This window comes from Heptranchias perlo, chromosome 1, assembly GCF_035084215.1.
Source record: "Heptranchias perlo isolate sHepPer1 chromosome 1, sHepPer1.hap1, whole genome shotgun sequence".
Lineage (NCBI taxonomy): Eukaryota > Metazoa > Chordata > Chondrichthyes > Hexanchiformes > Hexanchidae > Heptranchias > Heptranchias perlo.
The window spans coordinates 62,987,758-63,005,555 of NC_090325.1; the positions used below are offsets into that span (position 1 = coordinate 62,987,758).

The following is a 17,798-nucleotide window of genomic DNA, read 5'->3' on the forward strand; positions in this document are numbered from 1 at the left end:
TTTTACTGAATAAAACTAAAAACAAACTGAAATTCATAAGTGCTATACATTAAATCCGATCTGTTTTGAAGTCATGAATATCATGTGCACACTTGGGATTCCACAATTGTAATTTTGCTTAATTGTTGTTTAGGATTTAAAAGTTATCATGTTCATATTTCAATTTTGTCAAAGAATGATTCTCATAAACCTAGTGGGTGTGTGGAGCTGGCTGTTAATCACAGAGAATGACTCAGGAAGATGGTTTGTTCCATCTCTGAAAATATATGGGTGGGTAATTACATCACCACAATCTAGGATGACAGCCAGCCTTACAGAAAACCCATGATGAACATTCTACAGCATGCCTTTCCAGCCTCATTTATATTTAATACGATTCACCAAGTTTGAGACAAAACAAAGTGACCTAGTTCAAATGTGTCACCATTTAAAAATGTGCTCTGTTTATTTAATTTGGTTGCAATCTGACTCATGGTTTTTCCCTTACAAAATCTCATCACTGGCAATGGTCTGATTTTGGTAACTCCACAACAGTTGAATTCATTTAACTATGAACATCTATTTTATATATATTGTAATAAACATTGTTGTGTTAAGTGGGGTTATTGTGTCAGTTGAAGAAAATTTAATTAGCAGTTCCAATAAAAAAGTTAGATTTCCCTCAAAATTTAAAAACTAATTATATCCAAGTTTAGATAGTTCACGTAACGAATAAAAAGCCCGTTAAGTGTAACTGTGATATAAAGTGCGAGCATATACAATGAGAACAAATTGTGTGATCCTCAATGTCTGTATATTGGCAAGACTCTACATCCCATATTACACAAAGCCTAGTATAGTATTTATGTAGTGGTGTATCAGGTCTCTCAAAAATATCTGAACACTTCACCTACAATGAATTAATTACTTTGGGAGGGCAGTGACCTGTCATGTACGTATGACCTGTTAGTAGATTCATGATTATGGTTAAGGCATGTGGAGTCACGGGACAAGTAGCAGAATGGATAGCAAGCTGGCTACAAAACAGAGAGTAGGGGTTAAGGATGGCTACTCAGACTGGCAAACGGTGGGACATGATGTTCCACAGGAATCGCTACTGGGACCACTGTTGTTCACAATTTATATTAACGATTGGAACTCGGGAATCGGAAGTACAATTTCAAAACTTGCAAACGACACCAAATGGGGGAATATAGTTAATATTGAGCAACAATGTGACAAAATAAAAGGGGACATTAATAAACTTGCAGAATGGGAGTGTAATTGGCAAATTAATTTCAATATAGGTAAGTCTGAAGTGGTGCATTTTGGTAGGAAGAATAAGGAGGCCACATACCACATACTGCTTGGATAATAAGAGTCTAAATGGGGTAGAGGAGAAAAGGGATCTAGGTGTACAGATACAAAAATCATTAAAAGTAGAAACGCAGGTTAATAAGGCCACAAAAAAAGGAAACCATGCATTGGGGTTCATTTCTAGAAGGATAGAATTGAAAAGTAGAGACGTTACGTTAAACTTGTATAAAACATTAGTTAGACCGCACCTGGAGTACCTGGTCCCCATATTATAAAAAGGATATAGAGGCACCAAAGAAGGTGCAAAAATGATTCACAAGGTTAACACCAGAACGGAGAGGATATACTTATCAGGAAAGGCTGAATAGGCTGAGGCTCATTTCACTAGAAAAGAGAAGGCTGAGGAGTGACCTGATGGAGGTCTTTAAGATTATGATAGGGTAGACGTAGAGGAAATGATTCACAGAAGCAAAAAGTAATAGTCAAAATACTAAATGAGACAATATTTAATGAGAAAACTGGAAGCTGTTAACAAGGGATTAAAATGCCCTTTACAGAAAGCAGTCTTATAGAATTGGAAGAGTTTCTTAGATGAACTCATGATTTTTTTCATATTCCTTAATATACAGTCCACAGTCTCAGTGAAAATGTACAACACGTGAGCCTCAAAACACACATGCAATCTGTTGCATCCTCAATATAACTACAGATCACTGAAAAGTTCACATTTCCAATGTGCATTTCTTGTATTTTCTATATCGGGCATTAACTGACGGTTAAATTTATCCTGTTTTTTGTGAATAGAACATAGCTGGGCAATCTTCCACATAGTCAGGTAGATGCTAATTTCATAGCTGTACTGAAACAGCTTAGCTAGGGAGCAGCTAGCTCTGGTGCACAGGTTTTCATCACTACATTTGTCAGGGCCAATAACCTTTACTGTGTACAGCACACTCAGCTGCTTCTTAATGTCATGTGGAGTGAACCAAATTAGCTGGACACTGGCATCTATGATGGGGACCTCGGAAGGAGGGCATGTAGGATCGTCCATTCAACACTTTTCGCTGAAGACACTTGCAAACACTTCACTCTTGTCTCTTGTAATCACATGCTGGGCTCCACCATGGTTGAGGATGGGAATGTTCATGAAGTCTCTTCCTCCTGTTGTTGTCCACCACTGTTCTTAACTGAATATGGTAGGGTTAGAGAACTTTGGTCTGATCTGTTGTTTAGCTCTGTCTATAGCCTGCTGCTTTTGGTGTTTAGCATGCAACAACTTGCATTTATATAGCGCCTTTAACATAGTAAAACCATCCGAAGGCGCTTCACAGGAAGATTTGCAAATAAAATTTGACACCAAGCCAGAGATATTAGAACAGGTGACCAAAAGCTTGGTCAAAGAGTCACGTAAAAGAGGAGAGAGAGGTGGAGAGGCAAAGAGGTTTAGGGAGGGAATTCTAGGGCAGAGGATCTAGGCAGCTGAAGGCACGGCCGCCAATGGAAATTGGGGATGCGCAAGAGGCCAGAATTGGAGGAGCGCAGAGGTCTCTGAGGATTGTAGGGCTGGAGGAGGTTAGAGAGATAGGGAGGGGTGAGGCCATGGAGGGACTTGAACACAAGGATGAGAATTTTTAAATCAAGGCTTTGAAATGCAGATAGCTTTACTAGGTTGATACCTCATTGAGGTATGCCTGGTGCTGCTTCTTCTACAGTCCCATTGAAACAAGGTTGGTCTTCTAGTTTGACAGTAATCAAGGAGTGGGGGATGTGTCTGGCCATAAGACAAGGTTGCAGTGATATACAATTCTGATGCTGCTGTTACTGATGGCCCACAGTACCTCACAGATGCCCATTTTTGGGTTACTGAATCTATCCTTAGTCTGTCCCACTTAGCATGGCGATAATGCCACACTACATGATGGAGGGTGTCCTCATTGTAGAGAGGAGACTTTGTCTTCACATGAACTGTGCGATAACCCCTACCATTGCTATCTGTGACAGGTAGGTGTGAAGGATAAGATCAAGTAGGTTTACTTCCTCATATTGGTTCCCTCACCACCTGACGCAGGCCGAGTCTCGCAGCTATATTCTTCAGGATTCGGCCAGCTCGTTTAATGGTGGTACTATCGAATCATTCGGTGGTGGACACTGGAGTCCCCCATCCAGAGTACATTCTGTACCCTTACTTCCCTCAGAGCTTCCTCCAAGTGATGTTCAAGATTGAGGACCACTGATTCATCTGTTAAGGGAGGATGAACATTAGGTAGTGAACAGCAGGAGGTTTTCTGGACCTTACTTGACCTGAAGCCATAAGACTTCATAAGTTCCAGAGCAAATGCTGAAGAGTCTCGAGGCTACTCCCACCCGACTGTATACCACTGTGCCCCCACCTCTGGTGGGTCTATCTTGCTAGTGGAACATACCTAGGAAGATGGAGTTCAAATAAGGTAGGATGTTGGCTGATGGTTGTACTTACAGAATCAAATCTAAGTCAGGTTGCTGCTTGACTAGTTCGTGAGAAAATTTTCCCAATTTGGCACTAATCCTTAGATGTAGCGAGGAGGATTTAAGGGTCCTATGTCTTGTGTTGATATGATGTCTGCGTTGTTGCCGATAATAAGGAACAAATCGGACAGATCTATGAACTTTGTTGAGATTGTTACCGACCGACCGTGCTAGGGCATTAAGAGTCACATGTAAGCCAGCTCCCTTTCCTGAAGGACATTAGTGGGTTTTTACGACAATTCTGGCAGTTTTCATTGTTATTTTTCTGGTACCAGCCCATAAATGATCATATTTACTAAATTCAATGTCACAACTTACCATGGTGGAATTTGAACTCTCGGCCTCTGGGTCGCAGGTCCGGTACCATAACCACTAGATTACCATACCAAGGGATATTGTAACTAAAATAGTTATTGAAAATTAAAGTATCCAGTATATCACCTCAGTAAAATATATAACTATGGGTTTCAGTACAATGCAATCAATTGGTGCCTATGAAAAAGAGCGTGCCATTGATCATGTTGTGTTTGAATTCTAGTTAGGCAATTTAACAGCTTACCAATAAACAAAGACACTGCTCCACAAGATGGAGATTTTACAGATTCTGCAACTTCATCTGTGGAAAGCTTCTCATATGTCACTTTTATCAAATCCTTGGGTTTGTCTTCCAATTCATACATGGTAACTGGAGAAAGGAGAGACATAGTGTAACAGAACGAAAATCTATCTGCTGGTGATAACTACCTATCAGACTGACCAGGTGGTCTCTATTGGTCAATAGTTTTACTTAGAAACACTACTGGCACCATGCTATTTTAGCAATTAAGATTAACCCAAAGGTTCTCTTCTTATTGTTTACTACATTGTTTGGCATTTAACATGATGAGAGAGAAAAAGAAAGAGATAAAAAGAAAAAGAAAGACAAGAGCACGAATAAAGAAATGACACAAAATATAATGGGAAATTCTTTCCAATGTAAATTACATCCTCCATCTAGTTCCAAAACTTGCTTGGGAGCCATCCAGCTGATGTCAGCAGGGCTCCATCAACAAACAGCTTCACAGAGTTCAAAGCAATTGGCACTCTTTTCAGTCCCAGATGCTGATTAAGAAGTGGCAGAGATTTGAAAATTCAATAGTGGCCAAGCATACAGCAGTGATGGTGTTACCTTCTCTAACCGCATGAGCAGGAAATTCTTAGTGCAATGAAAGTTAGTTCTTCACCTTCTCTGACTGCTCTTGAGGGAGGGAAGAAACTGCATGCTACAATTAGGTAGAAGTGAGAAGACAGTCTTTTTACTTTTAGGACTTGAAGGTAATCCAGTATAGACTGGAAAACTATGAGTCCCAAGTAAAAATCAAAATTAACAGTTTGAATCCAGTTCCTAATGGACCAGAAGCCAACACAATCTTATGTATAAATGTATAGAAATTACTTATAATTTAACACTACATACTACTCTCACTCAGATGATAAGGACACCTGAATGTGAAATAGAAGTGTCATGCTAGTCCAGGGAAGTGGGATGTTTGTTTTGAGAATGGAGCAGTGCAGAAGGAGCTTTACTTTGTAATCTAACATGATATCCCTAACCTTGAAGTATTTGATACCAAGACTGGGTGAAAAATGAGAGAAAATGTTCCATTGTACAACTCTTCTTCTCCCCCAAAGTGAAGTGTTGATCCAATTTGAAATTTGACAAAGGTCTTTCAAGACGGACACATTAATGGAAAGACAGACTGAGGGAGCAAAGAACCACTTGCAGAAAGGAGGGCGTACGCAACAATGGTAGTGAAGAGATGTGAAATACAATAGGGAGACCAGATATACTCCACTTATTTAAGATCTACTTAAAAGTAAAATCAGAGAAGCTCACAAAACAAAGAAGATACATAGAATCATAGAAAGTTACAGCATTGAAGGAGGCCATTCGGCCCATCATGCCGGCCCGAAAAAGAGCAATCCAGCTTAATTCCACTTTCCAGCACTTGGTCCGTAGCCCTGTAGGTTACGGCACTTCAAGTGCACGTCCAAGTACTTTTTAAATGAGTTGAGGGTTTCTGCCTCTACCACCCTTTCAGCCAGTGAGTTCCAGACCCACCACCCTCTGGGCAAAAATATTTCTCCTCAACTCCCATCTAATCCTTCTACCAATTACTTCAAATCTATGCCCCCTGGTGAGGGAAATAGGTCCTCCCTATCCACTTTATCTAGTCCAGTCATAATTTTATATACCTCAATTAAATCTCCCCTCAGCCTCCTTTGTTCCAAAGGAAACAACCTCAGCCTATCCAATCTTTTCTCATAGCTAAAATTCTCCAGCCCTGGCAACATCCTTGTAAATCTCCTCTCTACCCTCTCTAGTGCAATCACATCTTTCCTGTAATGTGGTGACCAGAACTGTACACAGTACTCAAGCTGTAGCCTAACCAATGTTTTATACAGTTCTAGCATAGAGGCTTGAGCTGAAGCAGAGACCATTGCACTTTGTAAGGCAAAAGTGAGTAATATTTGGGGACGACATTGGTTTATGGGGAAAGAATAGGGCACTGGGTTAGTTTTGAATTTCTCTAGTAAACATCTAACGCAGACATGATGGGTCAAGCAGTCTTTTATGCTATAAACTTCTAAAGTTTATCTAGTTATTAGTTTTTTTTTCAAAATTGCAGATTTACAAATCTTTACATGCAAATGTGAATGTTGGTCCTAAAGACAAAGTTCTAGAACAAGCATATTTATTATACAATTACAATCAATTCAACAGAACCTACATCTTATTTCTGTACTGATCTGCAATATACATATTATAGTAAAGGCAAGTGATTTGATGCAGCAAAAATCACATCAGTTGAGGAAAATAGTGAAAATCATGGGTATTTCCAGGGGTTATCTACATTATTATGCAGATTCAGGCCAGTTGCTTTCCTCACAGCCTGTCTACACTGCCAATGTTTTGCCTCTTTGATAACATTGAAGGAAGTTTCTAGCCATTTACTATAAAACTGGTTACATAGCCGGCTCTGCTCAACAGTACGGTTTAAAATTAGATTCTGAACAAAAGTACTGATGAGCAGAGCTGAACATTTGCCAACTGTTAGACCAACTTTACAGTCAAAAGCTGCTCTTACAGTGCTCAGCTTTGCTCCAGTCACTGGAAGGCCAGCTGTTACTGTGACCAGCTGGAAACTTCTTTCAATGTTAGGCAAATAGAGAAAGGCAGAACAAAAGCACTTTAAAATATAGTGTTTATTCAAATTAAAGTACTGGTGAGTGGAGACACTGACTGGAGAAGCTGCACTGGAAAGTGAGAATCATGGGATGTCACGTTGTGATAATTCATTTACGCTAATTATAATCCAGTGGATAACTTTACCAATGTGGTCCTCTGTCTTTCTTTGTCTTCCACTCTTTGTCTCCCTCTTTCACACAATCGCACTGTCTCTGCATCTCTAAGTTTGCTTTCCATCTCTTCTGTTAGTCTCTCACACCGTATCTGTCTTTTCTATTCTTGTAGGTCTTTCTTTGTGTGTGTGTTGTACTCTCGAGACCTGGAACAGATTCAGAGTTCCAAGCCTCTGGCAGCCATGGAAATGATTTGGTCTTTCTCTGGGAAGAGGAGGATAGGATATGTATCATCTTATTGCTTTTGCATGAGGGAGTTGGAGACCAGAACCAATGTTGGAGGGAGTGGGAGGTTGGAACCTGGAGCCAGGATTAGGGACGCACTGCTGTTGGTATTTACCACTATTATTTGGGCTATTGTTTTAGCTGTGTCCATTATATATTATTATTGGTGGTATATTCTGCTTTATAATTATACATGTTTCAGCAGATCTCCTCAGTGAATTGGAGAATATACTATTTACTATTTTAATATAGCAGAAGTGTTACAGCATGTAGTACACATAATATAATGGGTCTCCTCTCTCTTATTGCTCATGAACAAAAAGAACTGTTTCAGTAACCATCTCTTTGCTCCTTTCCCACTCTTTATTTGTTGGTATAATTTTCTGTCTTCTAACTCTTTCTGTATGGTAGTCATACTCTTTTTTTAAATTGTGGTCTATCACTTGGTCCAACTCACTTTCTCTAAGTTTTCTAAAAAGGTCGTTATTGAAGATAAATCAATCAGTCATGGACTCAGCGGAGTGCTATCGAAAGAAACAGGTTTGATAATGTATTTGGAAAAATTCAACATATTTCAATTTAATGCACATAAACAAAGGAGTAAATAATCCTGAAATATCTATAAATTTCAGATAGATCCAGTGAAGTTACTTAAGTTGAGCTTCTGATTGGCTTCATGTTGACAGTACCAGGCTTAAGCTGATCAGGACTGGGAGTGCCTCAAGAATAACAATGGCATAATAAGATGTTGACATTTTTAATGCAAATTTATAAATCATACTTATTTTAACAAGCCATTCTGTGGCAGTAACTTTAAAGCTTGCAACATAAAAGAAAAAAATTGCATTTACCACCACGGCAACACAAAAATGGGAAAAGTCACAATTCATTGGAAACATTCCACAGTGAAGGACTGGGAAGCAGTGAATTAATACTGTCCTTCACTTCTAAGACCAAGGCAGGTTGAACAAGTCTAGTCTGATGACTCCACACCACTAAGCTGATCATAATTAAGCACTGTATTTGATCGTCATAGCCTCTAAGTAAGACTAAGACTAGTGTGGGAAATGGGAACATGCCCCCTACGACATCAATGTGATGTTTCGGTTTCTCACATCGGCCAGTGGCCTCTGACTGAGACTGCTAAAGCAGAGCCTAATCATGACTGGAGGAGCACACCTATCCTATCAACAAAGCATTTACAAATTTACGGTTATTGGAATGGTGTGGATACAGCTTCAACCTACATCTAACACAGCAGTACTTAATTCTGACACTTAGTGCAAACACTGTAAAATGCTCCATTTACTGGAACTGACATCTGCCACATTGATTCCCCTCCCTCCAACAAAATAACTATTCTCTACTGTAGTTATTAGCTTTCATCCTCTTACACGTTCACACTCATTTTAGTCATGTTTTATGATTACAGTGAAACTACAGAAAAATAGCATGGCTCCATATAATAAAGATACGAAGCCAAGTGGGAACAGACGAAAGGGGAAGATCAAAAGGCAGGCATCAACTGAATCATTAGATATGGCTAAAATTAAAGATTCCATCAGGAATTTTAACATACGCCCTCCTGCACCTGAAGTAATATTTGAGGAGAAGCTGGAAATACCTGCATATGTATCCCAGGAGCTAGCCCCCGCTGATAGGGGGGATGACTGCGATCTCGTCTCCTGGCTGGAGGAACAAAAGCTGATCTCCCAGGATGACATATTCTTGATGAACAGCAAGAATGATATGATCTTTTATGGTACTAAGGCTGTGGAGCAGGTAAGAAAGGAAAAATGTATTAAATGTGTGTATTGTTTAACATTTAGCATTAAAATTTTCATCGCATTTCAGTGGATCTTCCCTCCTCTCCCCATTAATGGTCAACAATTCTCCCAAACATGGTTCCAGGCTCCCAACCAAAGCGTCATGATTTTGCGTCACTACAATCTGACCTCTTCATCTGGGAAAATTTAGTCAATTCTTGACCAGGATGCTAAATGAAATACTGTATGTAACCAAGATATTCCATCAGTTGGGGTGGAACAGGTAAGGTACTCAGCCAATTTGCACTGCACACTCAGAGCTCAGTAGCATTGATGACTTCCATAAAAATGCCCACGGCCAAGAACAAAATTGCGTTCTCATGTGAGAATGTGTGCTGAGCATTCTGTAAAAAGGAATATAAAATGACCATTTTTAGGAAAAAATATTCAATGTTTCAGCATGTCACAAAGTGGCTTTACAACTCTTCTACACCAAACATGGTGGAGGCTATGCTATGTTAACTGTCCTAACAAGGTATCATGATCACATTGATACACTTTGAACTTTCAACATTTTTTTTAAAACCAAGTAACTTATCATAGCGATAATTACAATACTAAGAATACTGTTTCTCCTATCAATGTGGTATTTTCTTGTCTCTCTCAAAACAGATTGAACATGGTCTTTTTAATATATTCTGTTGACCTTCTACAGTTACCACAGTTTACCATAGCTTTCATATCAGCATACCCCCTACAACCTTCACTAGCAGATTGGCAGTTGCACTTTTACTCATATTTGAAAACAACACATTCTTTTCAAGATACTTCCATCTTTTCCTGGTGATGGTCCACCTGCTTCCAAGCCTCTTGGAATGCCACTCCAAAACTGATCTAGGCTGAATTTTCCTCAGATTTTCCTTCCACTTCATGTGGGAAAGCACAGAGTAGAGGCAAGGCTGAATTCAATAACTCTGCATGAAGTCTGCAGGTGTAAATCCTTGCTCTGCTACTCTGTTGCAGCACCAGCATGCTGTGACCCTGTCGCATTTTTAGGGCAATTAACACAGGACTAGAGACACATGTACAAAATTTACAATCTGCATGCAAGGTTAGAGATGACAGAAAAGCTCCCTCCCCACAGGATAGTGAACATGTGGAACAGAGTCCCAATAAAGACACTCGATTCAGGGTCAACTGACATCTTTATAAAATGGTTGGATCAATATGTATTGAGATGGGGAATTGAAGGTTATAGTAATAGCACTGTTCAATTTTTTTTTCAGGGGCGATAACGGAAGTAACATAGTGTTCTTTAACATAAGAATCAACAAGTACTATGGGGAGGGGGGAGGAGTTCGTGATAGAATAAACGTACATGGACTCTGTATGGAGCGAGATCAGAAAGCCAAATTGCCCTTTCTCATTCCTGTTATGTTCTTAATTATCTTTTATTCCCCTCATGCATTATTCTGTCCAAGCCAATCTGTTTCTAGACCTCTGCTAATGACACACTTAAACAAGTCACTGGGGAGTATACAAAAGCAAGTATGAGGTAGTGTGTACAACAAAAATGAAGGATTTTTTAAAAATCGAGATCTTGGTTTCTTCCATGGTACATAAGGGGTTAAAAACCAGCTTCAATCTCAGAAAAACATTTTACAGTTTATGTTGGTACAAATTCTAATCATTTGCCTCAGCCAGGCGTCCATTCAGTGCAAATACTCTGGGATTTGTTCAAATGTGTATTTGACTGGCAGCTCTTCTGAATTTAACAGACATTTAAGTATATTCCGTCCTGTTTTGTGGAAAGTATTTTTTAGTCTGTCAGAAGCCTTTGCAGAATGATAGTCAAGCCAAATAGCTTCTAATGAAAAAAGGAAAAGAATTGTCATGTACGAATGTGTAGTTTAGCACAGTAAACACACTAATAGGTATTTTCTACTTAGAGATAATTAACTTTATTAACTACTGTAAAACATACATTATGTCATTGCTACTGTTCACTTATCCTTTTACTGTTTAATAAATTTGTTTGGCCATTAAAGTCGAAGAAATGTAGTGCTATTCTGGTGCCTTGCGATGTCAAGGAAGATCACGTGAGGGCATATGATAAAACAAGTAAACCAAAACAAAATGAATAGGGTTCTCTGGCATGCTACAAATTTACCTAGATATTTGCGAACAAAGGTTCACCTATGGGAGTGGTTAATGACTCTGTACCAAAACTAAAATCTGAAGTAAAAACCTCCCAAACACAAAACATCACCGTCTGATCAAACTGCGGAAAAATGTTAATAGACCAACTTGCTATATCAGCATGGGGTCAAGAGTTAGGAAGTATTTCTTTTCAGAGAATCGTAACCCTTCGGAATAGATTACTGAAGTGTACATTGAGTGTAGATTCCCTTCAATTAGGGAGTTTCTGAATGGCATTTATAACAACTTGCATTTATATAGTGCCTTTAACATAGGAAAACATCCTAAGGCGTTTCACAGAAGCATAATCAGACAAAAATTAACACCGAGCCAAAGGAGACATTAAGAGAGTGGAAAGCTTGGTCAAATAGGTAAGTTTTAAGAAGATGAAACCTAATAACTACTAAGACCTTTATTTTAATTTGACAAAACATCTCTGTACAATAAATCATAGAATCATACAGCCATTCAGCCCATCGTACCTGTGCCAGCTCTCTGAAAGAGCTATCCCATTAGTCCCACTCCCCTGCTCTTTTCCCACAGCCCTACAATTTTTTTCCTTTTTAAGTAGAGATCCAATTCCCTTTTGAAAATTTCTACCCTTTCAGGCAATGCATTCCAGATCATCATAACTCGCTGAGTAAAAACATTTCTCCTCTTCTTTCTTCTCCCCCCCCCCCCCCCCGCCTCCACCCTTCACCCTTGGCATTTTTGTCATTTATTTGAAATCTATGTCCCCATAACCATCTCTGCTCTAAGGAGAACAATCCCAGCTTCTCCAGATAACTAAAACCCCTCATCCCTGGTACCATTCTAATAAATCTAGACACAAAAGGCATCAAGGGGCATGGGGAGAGAGCGGGAATATGGTATTGAGATAGAGGATCAGCCATGATCATAACGAATGGCCTACTCCTACTCCTATTTTCTATGTTTCTATGTAAATCTCCTCTGCACCCTCTCCAAAGCCTTACGGTCTAAAGTGTGGTGCCCAGAATTGGACACAGTACTCCAGCTGAGGTCGAACCAGTGATTTATAAAGGTTTAGCATAATTTCCTTGCGTTTGTACACTCTGCCTCTATTTATAAAGCCTGGGATCCCGTATGCTTTTTTTTAAAAAACAGCTTTACCAACTTGCCTTCACCTTCAAAGATTTGTGTATATGAATCCCCAGGTCTCTTTGTTCCTGCACCCGCTTTAAAAATTGTACCATTTAGTTTATATTGCCTCTCCTCATTTTTCCTTCCAAGATACATCTCTTCACACTTCTTCGTATTAAATTTCATCTGCCATGTGTCTGCCCATTTCACACCAATCTGCCTATGTCCTGCTGAAGTCTGCTACTATCCTCCTCATGATTTACTACATTTCCAAGCTTTGTAGTCATCTGCAAACTTTGAAAATATGCCCCCATACCCAAGTCCAGGTCATTAACATATATCAAATATATGTTGGCAACAACAAATCTATGTTGGTTATCATTCATCAACTCATGTTCTTCCAAGTGACAATTAATTTTGTCCCAGATTATGGTCTCTAGAAGTTTTTCCACCACTGATGTTACACTGACTGGCCTGTAATTGCCAGTTTTATCTCTCTCCCCATTTTTGAACAGGGGTGTAACATTTGCAACCCTCCACTCCTCTGGCACCACTCCCATATCCAAGGTGGATTGACAGAATTACATAGAAACAGGCCATTCAGCCAACTAATCCATGCCGGTATTTATGCTCCACAGGAGCCTCCTCCCACCCTACTTCATCTAACCCCATCACCCATGTCGTTCAAAAGGACCACTAATTCAATTGGTAAAAAAAGCTACTGCCCCCGGCCATCAAATGACCTGACTATTTTCCCATAGATCACATGCCTCTCCATGAAATGGTGCATTTCTCCGGACGGATGTGCATTGGTATCCCTCCAATCATGGAGATTAGACTATTTTTCTTCTCCTTTGTACAGTTACCGGAAACCTTTTTAAAAATTCATACATATATACCCTGTCGACCATATAAAGATGTCAATATTCAACACGAGTAACCTCCGCCTCTGGCATGCAATCAAACGTGAACATGCTGATGCGCCACGAGATTGGACGAGCGGCTGAATCCCTTGTCGCACACGAAGCAGGGTGAACGGCTTCTCTCCTGAGCAGACCCACTTGTGCGTCAGCAGGTGGAATGACCGAGCGAATCCCCTCCCATACTTGTCGGCGATAGGCCGGTCACTTGCTCCGTGAACCCCCTGGGGTGCCAGCAGGTCAGCCGATCGAGGGAATCCCATGTCGCACACGGAGCATTTAAAGGGCCGCTCCCCAGCTCGAACGTGCTGGTGAGACACCAGGTTGGATGAGCGTGTGAATCCCTTCCTGCAGGCGGAGCAGTTGAACAACCTCTCCCCGCCGTGAACCCGCAGGTGGGAGGACTGAGTGAATCCCTTCCCGTACAGGGAGCAAGGGAACAGCCTCTCCCCAGTGTGAACCCGCTGGTGTCTCAGCAGGTTGGCCGATTGTTTAAAACTCTTCCCGCCGCTCGAGCAACTGAACACTCCCTATGTGGTATTGATACGCTCATTGTCTGCCATTTTTGGGGACACGTTTAAAGCTTTTCTCGCAGTCAGGAAATTTAAAAAGCTCTTCCGTCAGTGTGAACACTTTAGTGTTGCAGCAGGGTGGGATGACTGCGTGAATCCCTACCCTCACACACTGAGCTGACGCACTGACTCTCCCCACTGTAGCCTGAAACGTTTAAAGCTCTTCCCACACGTGTACGGTTTCACCCCATTGTGAACAGCGCACCGCCGGTTTTTCAGGCTGTGTAACTGTTCGAAGCTCTCTCCAGCGCACTGGAACACTTTCACTCGGGGGGGGGGGGGGGGGGGGTGTGTGTGTCTTGGTGCTTTTCCAGTCACAGTGATGCTTCACGTCTTTTCCTACAGAGAAACAGACAAACATTCCTCCGTCCATGCGCAAAGGATCTTCAAGTCCCGATAAGTCAAGCGACTCTGTCAGCTCGACATGATGTTCAGTTTCAGCTTTCCGTCTGCGAAACCCCGCCTTCTAAAACCCTGCTCCACATGGACACTGATCGCTCTCCGTGACCACCTCTCCCTGTGCACAAGATTATGGCCGGAGCCTCCAATATTTCCACATTTGCGTCCCTCAGCAACCTAAGATAAATCTCATCTGGACCGGGTGGCTTTTCTACTTTGAGCACTGCCAATCGTTTAAGTACCTCCTCTTATCTATTTTTCTCCTATCCAATTTCTCTACCCCCTCCTGCTTTACTGTAACATTGGCAGTATCCTCTTCTTTAGTGAAGTCAGATGCAACGTGCTGATTAAGATTTCCTTTTAGGTCCTTTATCAGCCCCACCTTTCCTTTGACTATCCTTTTACTCTTTATACGTTTATAAAAGACTTGTGTTCCTTTTTATGTTACCCGCTAATCTTTTCTCATACATTCTCTTTGCCCCTCTTTTTTCTTTTTCAGTTCTCCTCTGCACTCTTTGTATTCAGCTTGATTATCGACCATACATTTATTATAAGCCTCCTTTTCCTGTTTACAAAAATATTTTCATCTTAATTACTACTCTTCTCTTCATCAAGTAATCAGAGTACATGCACTGCAAGTTGAAAGACAAGAAATCCAGGTCAAGATAAGTAGCATTGCTGAAAGAAAAGGAAAACATTCTGGAAGAGTTTTCCAATATGCTGTACCTTGGATGTTTCTTAACAACTTCCTGCCACAGTTCCAAAGAGGTTAGTTGCTGTGGTACGGAAAGTGTCTCAGAACGAACCCCTGACAGTTCAGCACTCCTGGCAAAATACAGCACTGAAACCTAGTTTTAAAAAAAAGAGAAATATTTAATGCTGCAAAATGCATGAGTACCTCAGCAAAAAATGATGGCACATTGAGTTACCTATTTTCTAGTAAAGAATTCTGAAGAGCAGACTCAGATTTACCAAATCAACAGTAGCCTCTTCAAGCCATATTTCATGCTGTAAATGTATCAGTTCAAACGTGTTTTTTTGGCAGAAACATCTTTTAACATTTAACATGAGGCTTCCATTATAGTATACCTACCCGGCTACTGGTTCCATTGTACTATACCTACCAGTCTACTGGCATGTGTGGATTGTAACACACACCTCACAGACTAGAGTTACACTGGGGCTACGCATCACTATTTCTCCCACTGAGCCAGAAGAACTTTGCACACGTACACTTAATCACATGTGCAAAGCTGCACTCACAACCAGCAAAGGCTTCACGCTTTGGGAGCATCCACATTCTCGTAACATTAAAAAGTTTCTGCTTAAATCATACTGTGGAATCAGCAAGCAGTTTTATTTTACAACAGTTCATAAATGTTAACATTAATTCTGAAACATTAATTTATATAATCACTCAAAATGTATTGAAAAATTAGCAGTTGATAAGCAAAATTTTACACAGTTTGTATTATATAAATATATACTAGGGAGTAATTTCACCTAACAGTTGTAATAACCTTAATAGTAAAGCTCAAGTGGTTTTTAAATGGTTATTTATAAGAAAAGATTAGTGCCTGCATATCTCTTACAGGTATCCACTACTGTGTGTATGGTGAAGCTGGAAGTTTGCAGTCAATTTTATTTCTTTTTCCACTCTTTTTTGGAGGGTCAATGGTGAGATGAGAATGTTCATATTGATGGTGTCTTAGCACCAGGTTAGGGAAGGAACAATTGTTCCTAAAACATTACTCAAGGTGCAATGCATCCTAAATCTAAGATGTATTCTTTATCATCCCAAAGGCCAGCTTGTTGCTGGAACTTTCCATCAGCCGCCTGCTTGTCCACATTTGAAACCAGTTAAACCAAAGATTCTGATTTCTCAGAGTCTGGAAAATAACAATTACTAATGAGTCAGTTCAGTAATAGCAGGGAGAGTGATTTCTCCAAAGCAATGACAAGAACAGAGTCACACAGATGTGTTGTTCTATTTATTACACTGGAAACAGTTTTATTTGCCCCTTCATTTAGAAAAAGTTATTTCCTTCTCCAAGTTCTACCCATCACGGTCAGTGGAAATTTCTAAAGCAACCCCATCCCCCCCACAAGCAAAACAAAGGCAATTGGAAATCCATGGCAGTCAGGCATCATGGGATCATGCTGCTACCAGCAGAGGAGAAAATTAATTTTATATAACATTCTGCTAGGAAGCCAACAATATCATCAATTGGGGATGCAGTACTCTTTTAATAATGTTGCAGGAGTAACAGCTCCCTCCACAACTTGGTAATATGTCAGTAATGTGGAAACTTAAATGCTGTTGACGAGAGCCTGTGCATTCGCGTTCATAGTGTGCACACTGTCCAAACATTGACATTTATGGCAGGTAGGATTAAAAAGTCAGAGCACCCTGAGCAATTTTGTACACCTGGTTTGTCAACACATTGGACAGTCCAGCTCAGCCCGAACTCCCAAACTTACACCATGGCACTGGCGACACTAAAGTGGCCATTTGAAGCACCGTCTCGCCTTTTGCTTGTTTCACTCACTCCTCAAACGCCACCCACACCCATTAGACTCCTTCATTACTGCCATTTTCTTCAAAGATTCATCAAGATCATAAGATTTTACTGAGAATCTCTGCGGTCATAAAATACTAACAGGAGCCCGTGGATGGTGGATTCAGACCGGCAGCTCCCCACGGCCCGGGCTCCCGGGACAGGCGGCGCGGCCTCCGCAGGACTCACCCACCCCGCCACCAGGCCGTTGCAGACCAGCGGGGCCTGGACCACTGGAGCGCCTCAAATAAACCACGGCGAAGCGACGGCCCTCCAGCAGCCGGTGCTCGGCGGGGCCTGGCGTCACTCGCGGAGTCGCTGCTGCGGGTCTTTAAAGGGGAAATCCCAGAGGGTCGGGTGGCGCTGCGCCTTACCTGGACCATCATTTGCAGAGCGGGAGCGGGGGCGGGGGCGGGGGCGGTGCCGGGCCGGGGTCCGCGGTCTGGGGGCGGTGCCGGGCCGGGGTCCGGGGTCTGGGGGCGGTGCCGGGCCGGGGTCCGCGGTCTGGGGGCGGTGCCGGGCCGGGGTCCGGGTCCGGGTCTGGGGGCGGGGCGGGGTCCGCGGTCTGGGGGCGGTGCCGGGCCGGGGTCCGCGGTCTGGGGGCGGGGCCGGGCCGGGGTCCGCGGTCTGGGGGCGGGGCCGGGCCGGGGTCCGCGGTCTGGGGGCGGTGCCGGGCCGGGGTCCGCGGTCTGGGGGCGGTGCCGGGCCGGGGTCCGCGGTCTGGGGGCGGGGCCGGGCCGGGGTCCAGGGGCCGGGGTCCGGGCTGCGATCACTCAGCCGCCCTGGTGCAACACAGACTGTGGTCCGGGCGGGTTGTGTGTCCTTGTCTGTGGGGATTGTAATTGCAGCGAGTCT

At 41.9% G+C, this 17,798-nt stretch overlaps 1 protein-coding gene across 8 annotated transcripts in view; it reads right to left on the minus strand.

The window, feature by feature from the left end:
* The window catches only part of LOC137322704 (molybdopterin synthase catalytic subunit), a 45,472-nt gene extending 28,002 nt beyond the window's left edge, over window positions 1–17,470 (minus strand). Inside the window, exons 1-4 of one of the 8 annotated variants that reach the window (XR_010963218.1) lie at window positions 17,318–17,470; window positions 15,112–15,233; window positions 9,053–9,199; window positions 7,175–7,407 (exon numbers count right to left, since the gene is read on the minus strand). Coding sequence is in view for 4 of the 8 variants with exons in the window: in XM_067985678.1 (XP_067841779.1) it covers window positions 4,361–4,486; window positions 9,053–9,152 (226 nt within the window). In the remaining 4 variants the exon portion in view is untranslated. The other 7 variants (XR_010963217.1, XM_067985678.1, XM_067985659.1 and 4 more) reach the window with 7 other exon arrangements.
* Between the last annotated feature and the right edge of the window lie 328 nt (window positions 17,471–17,798).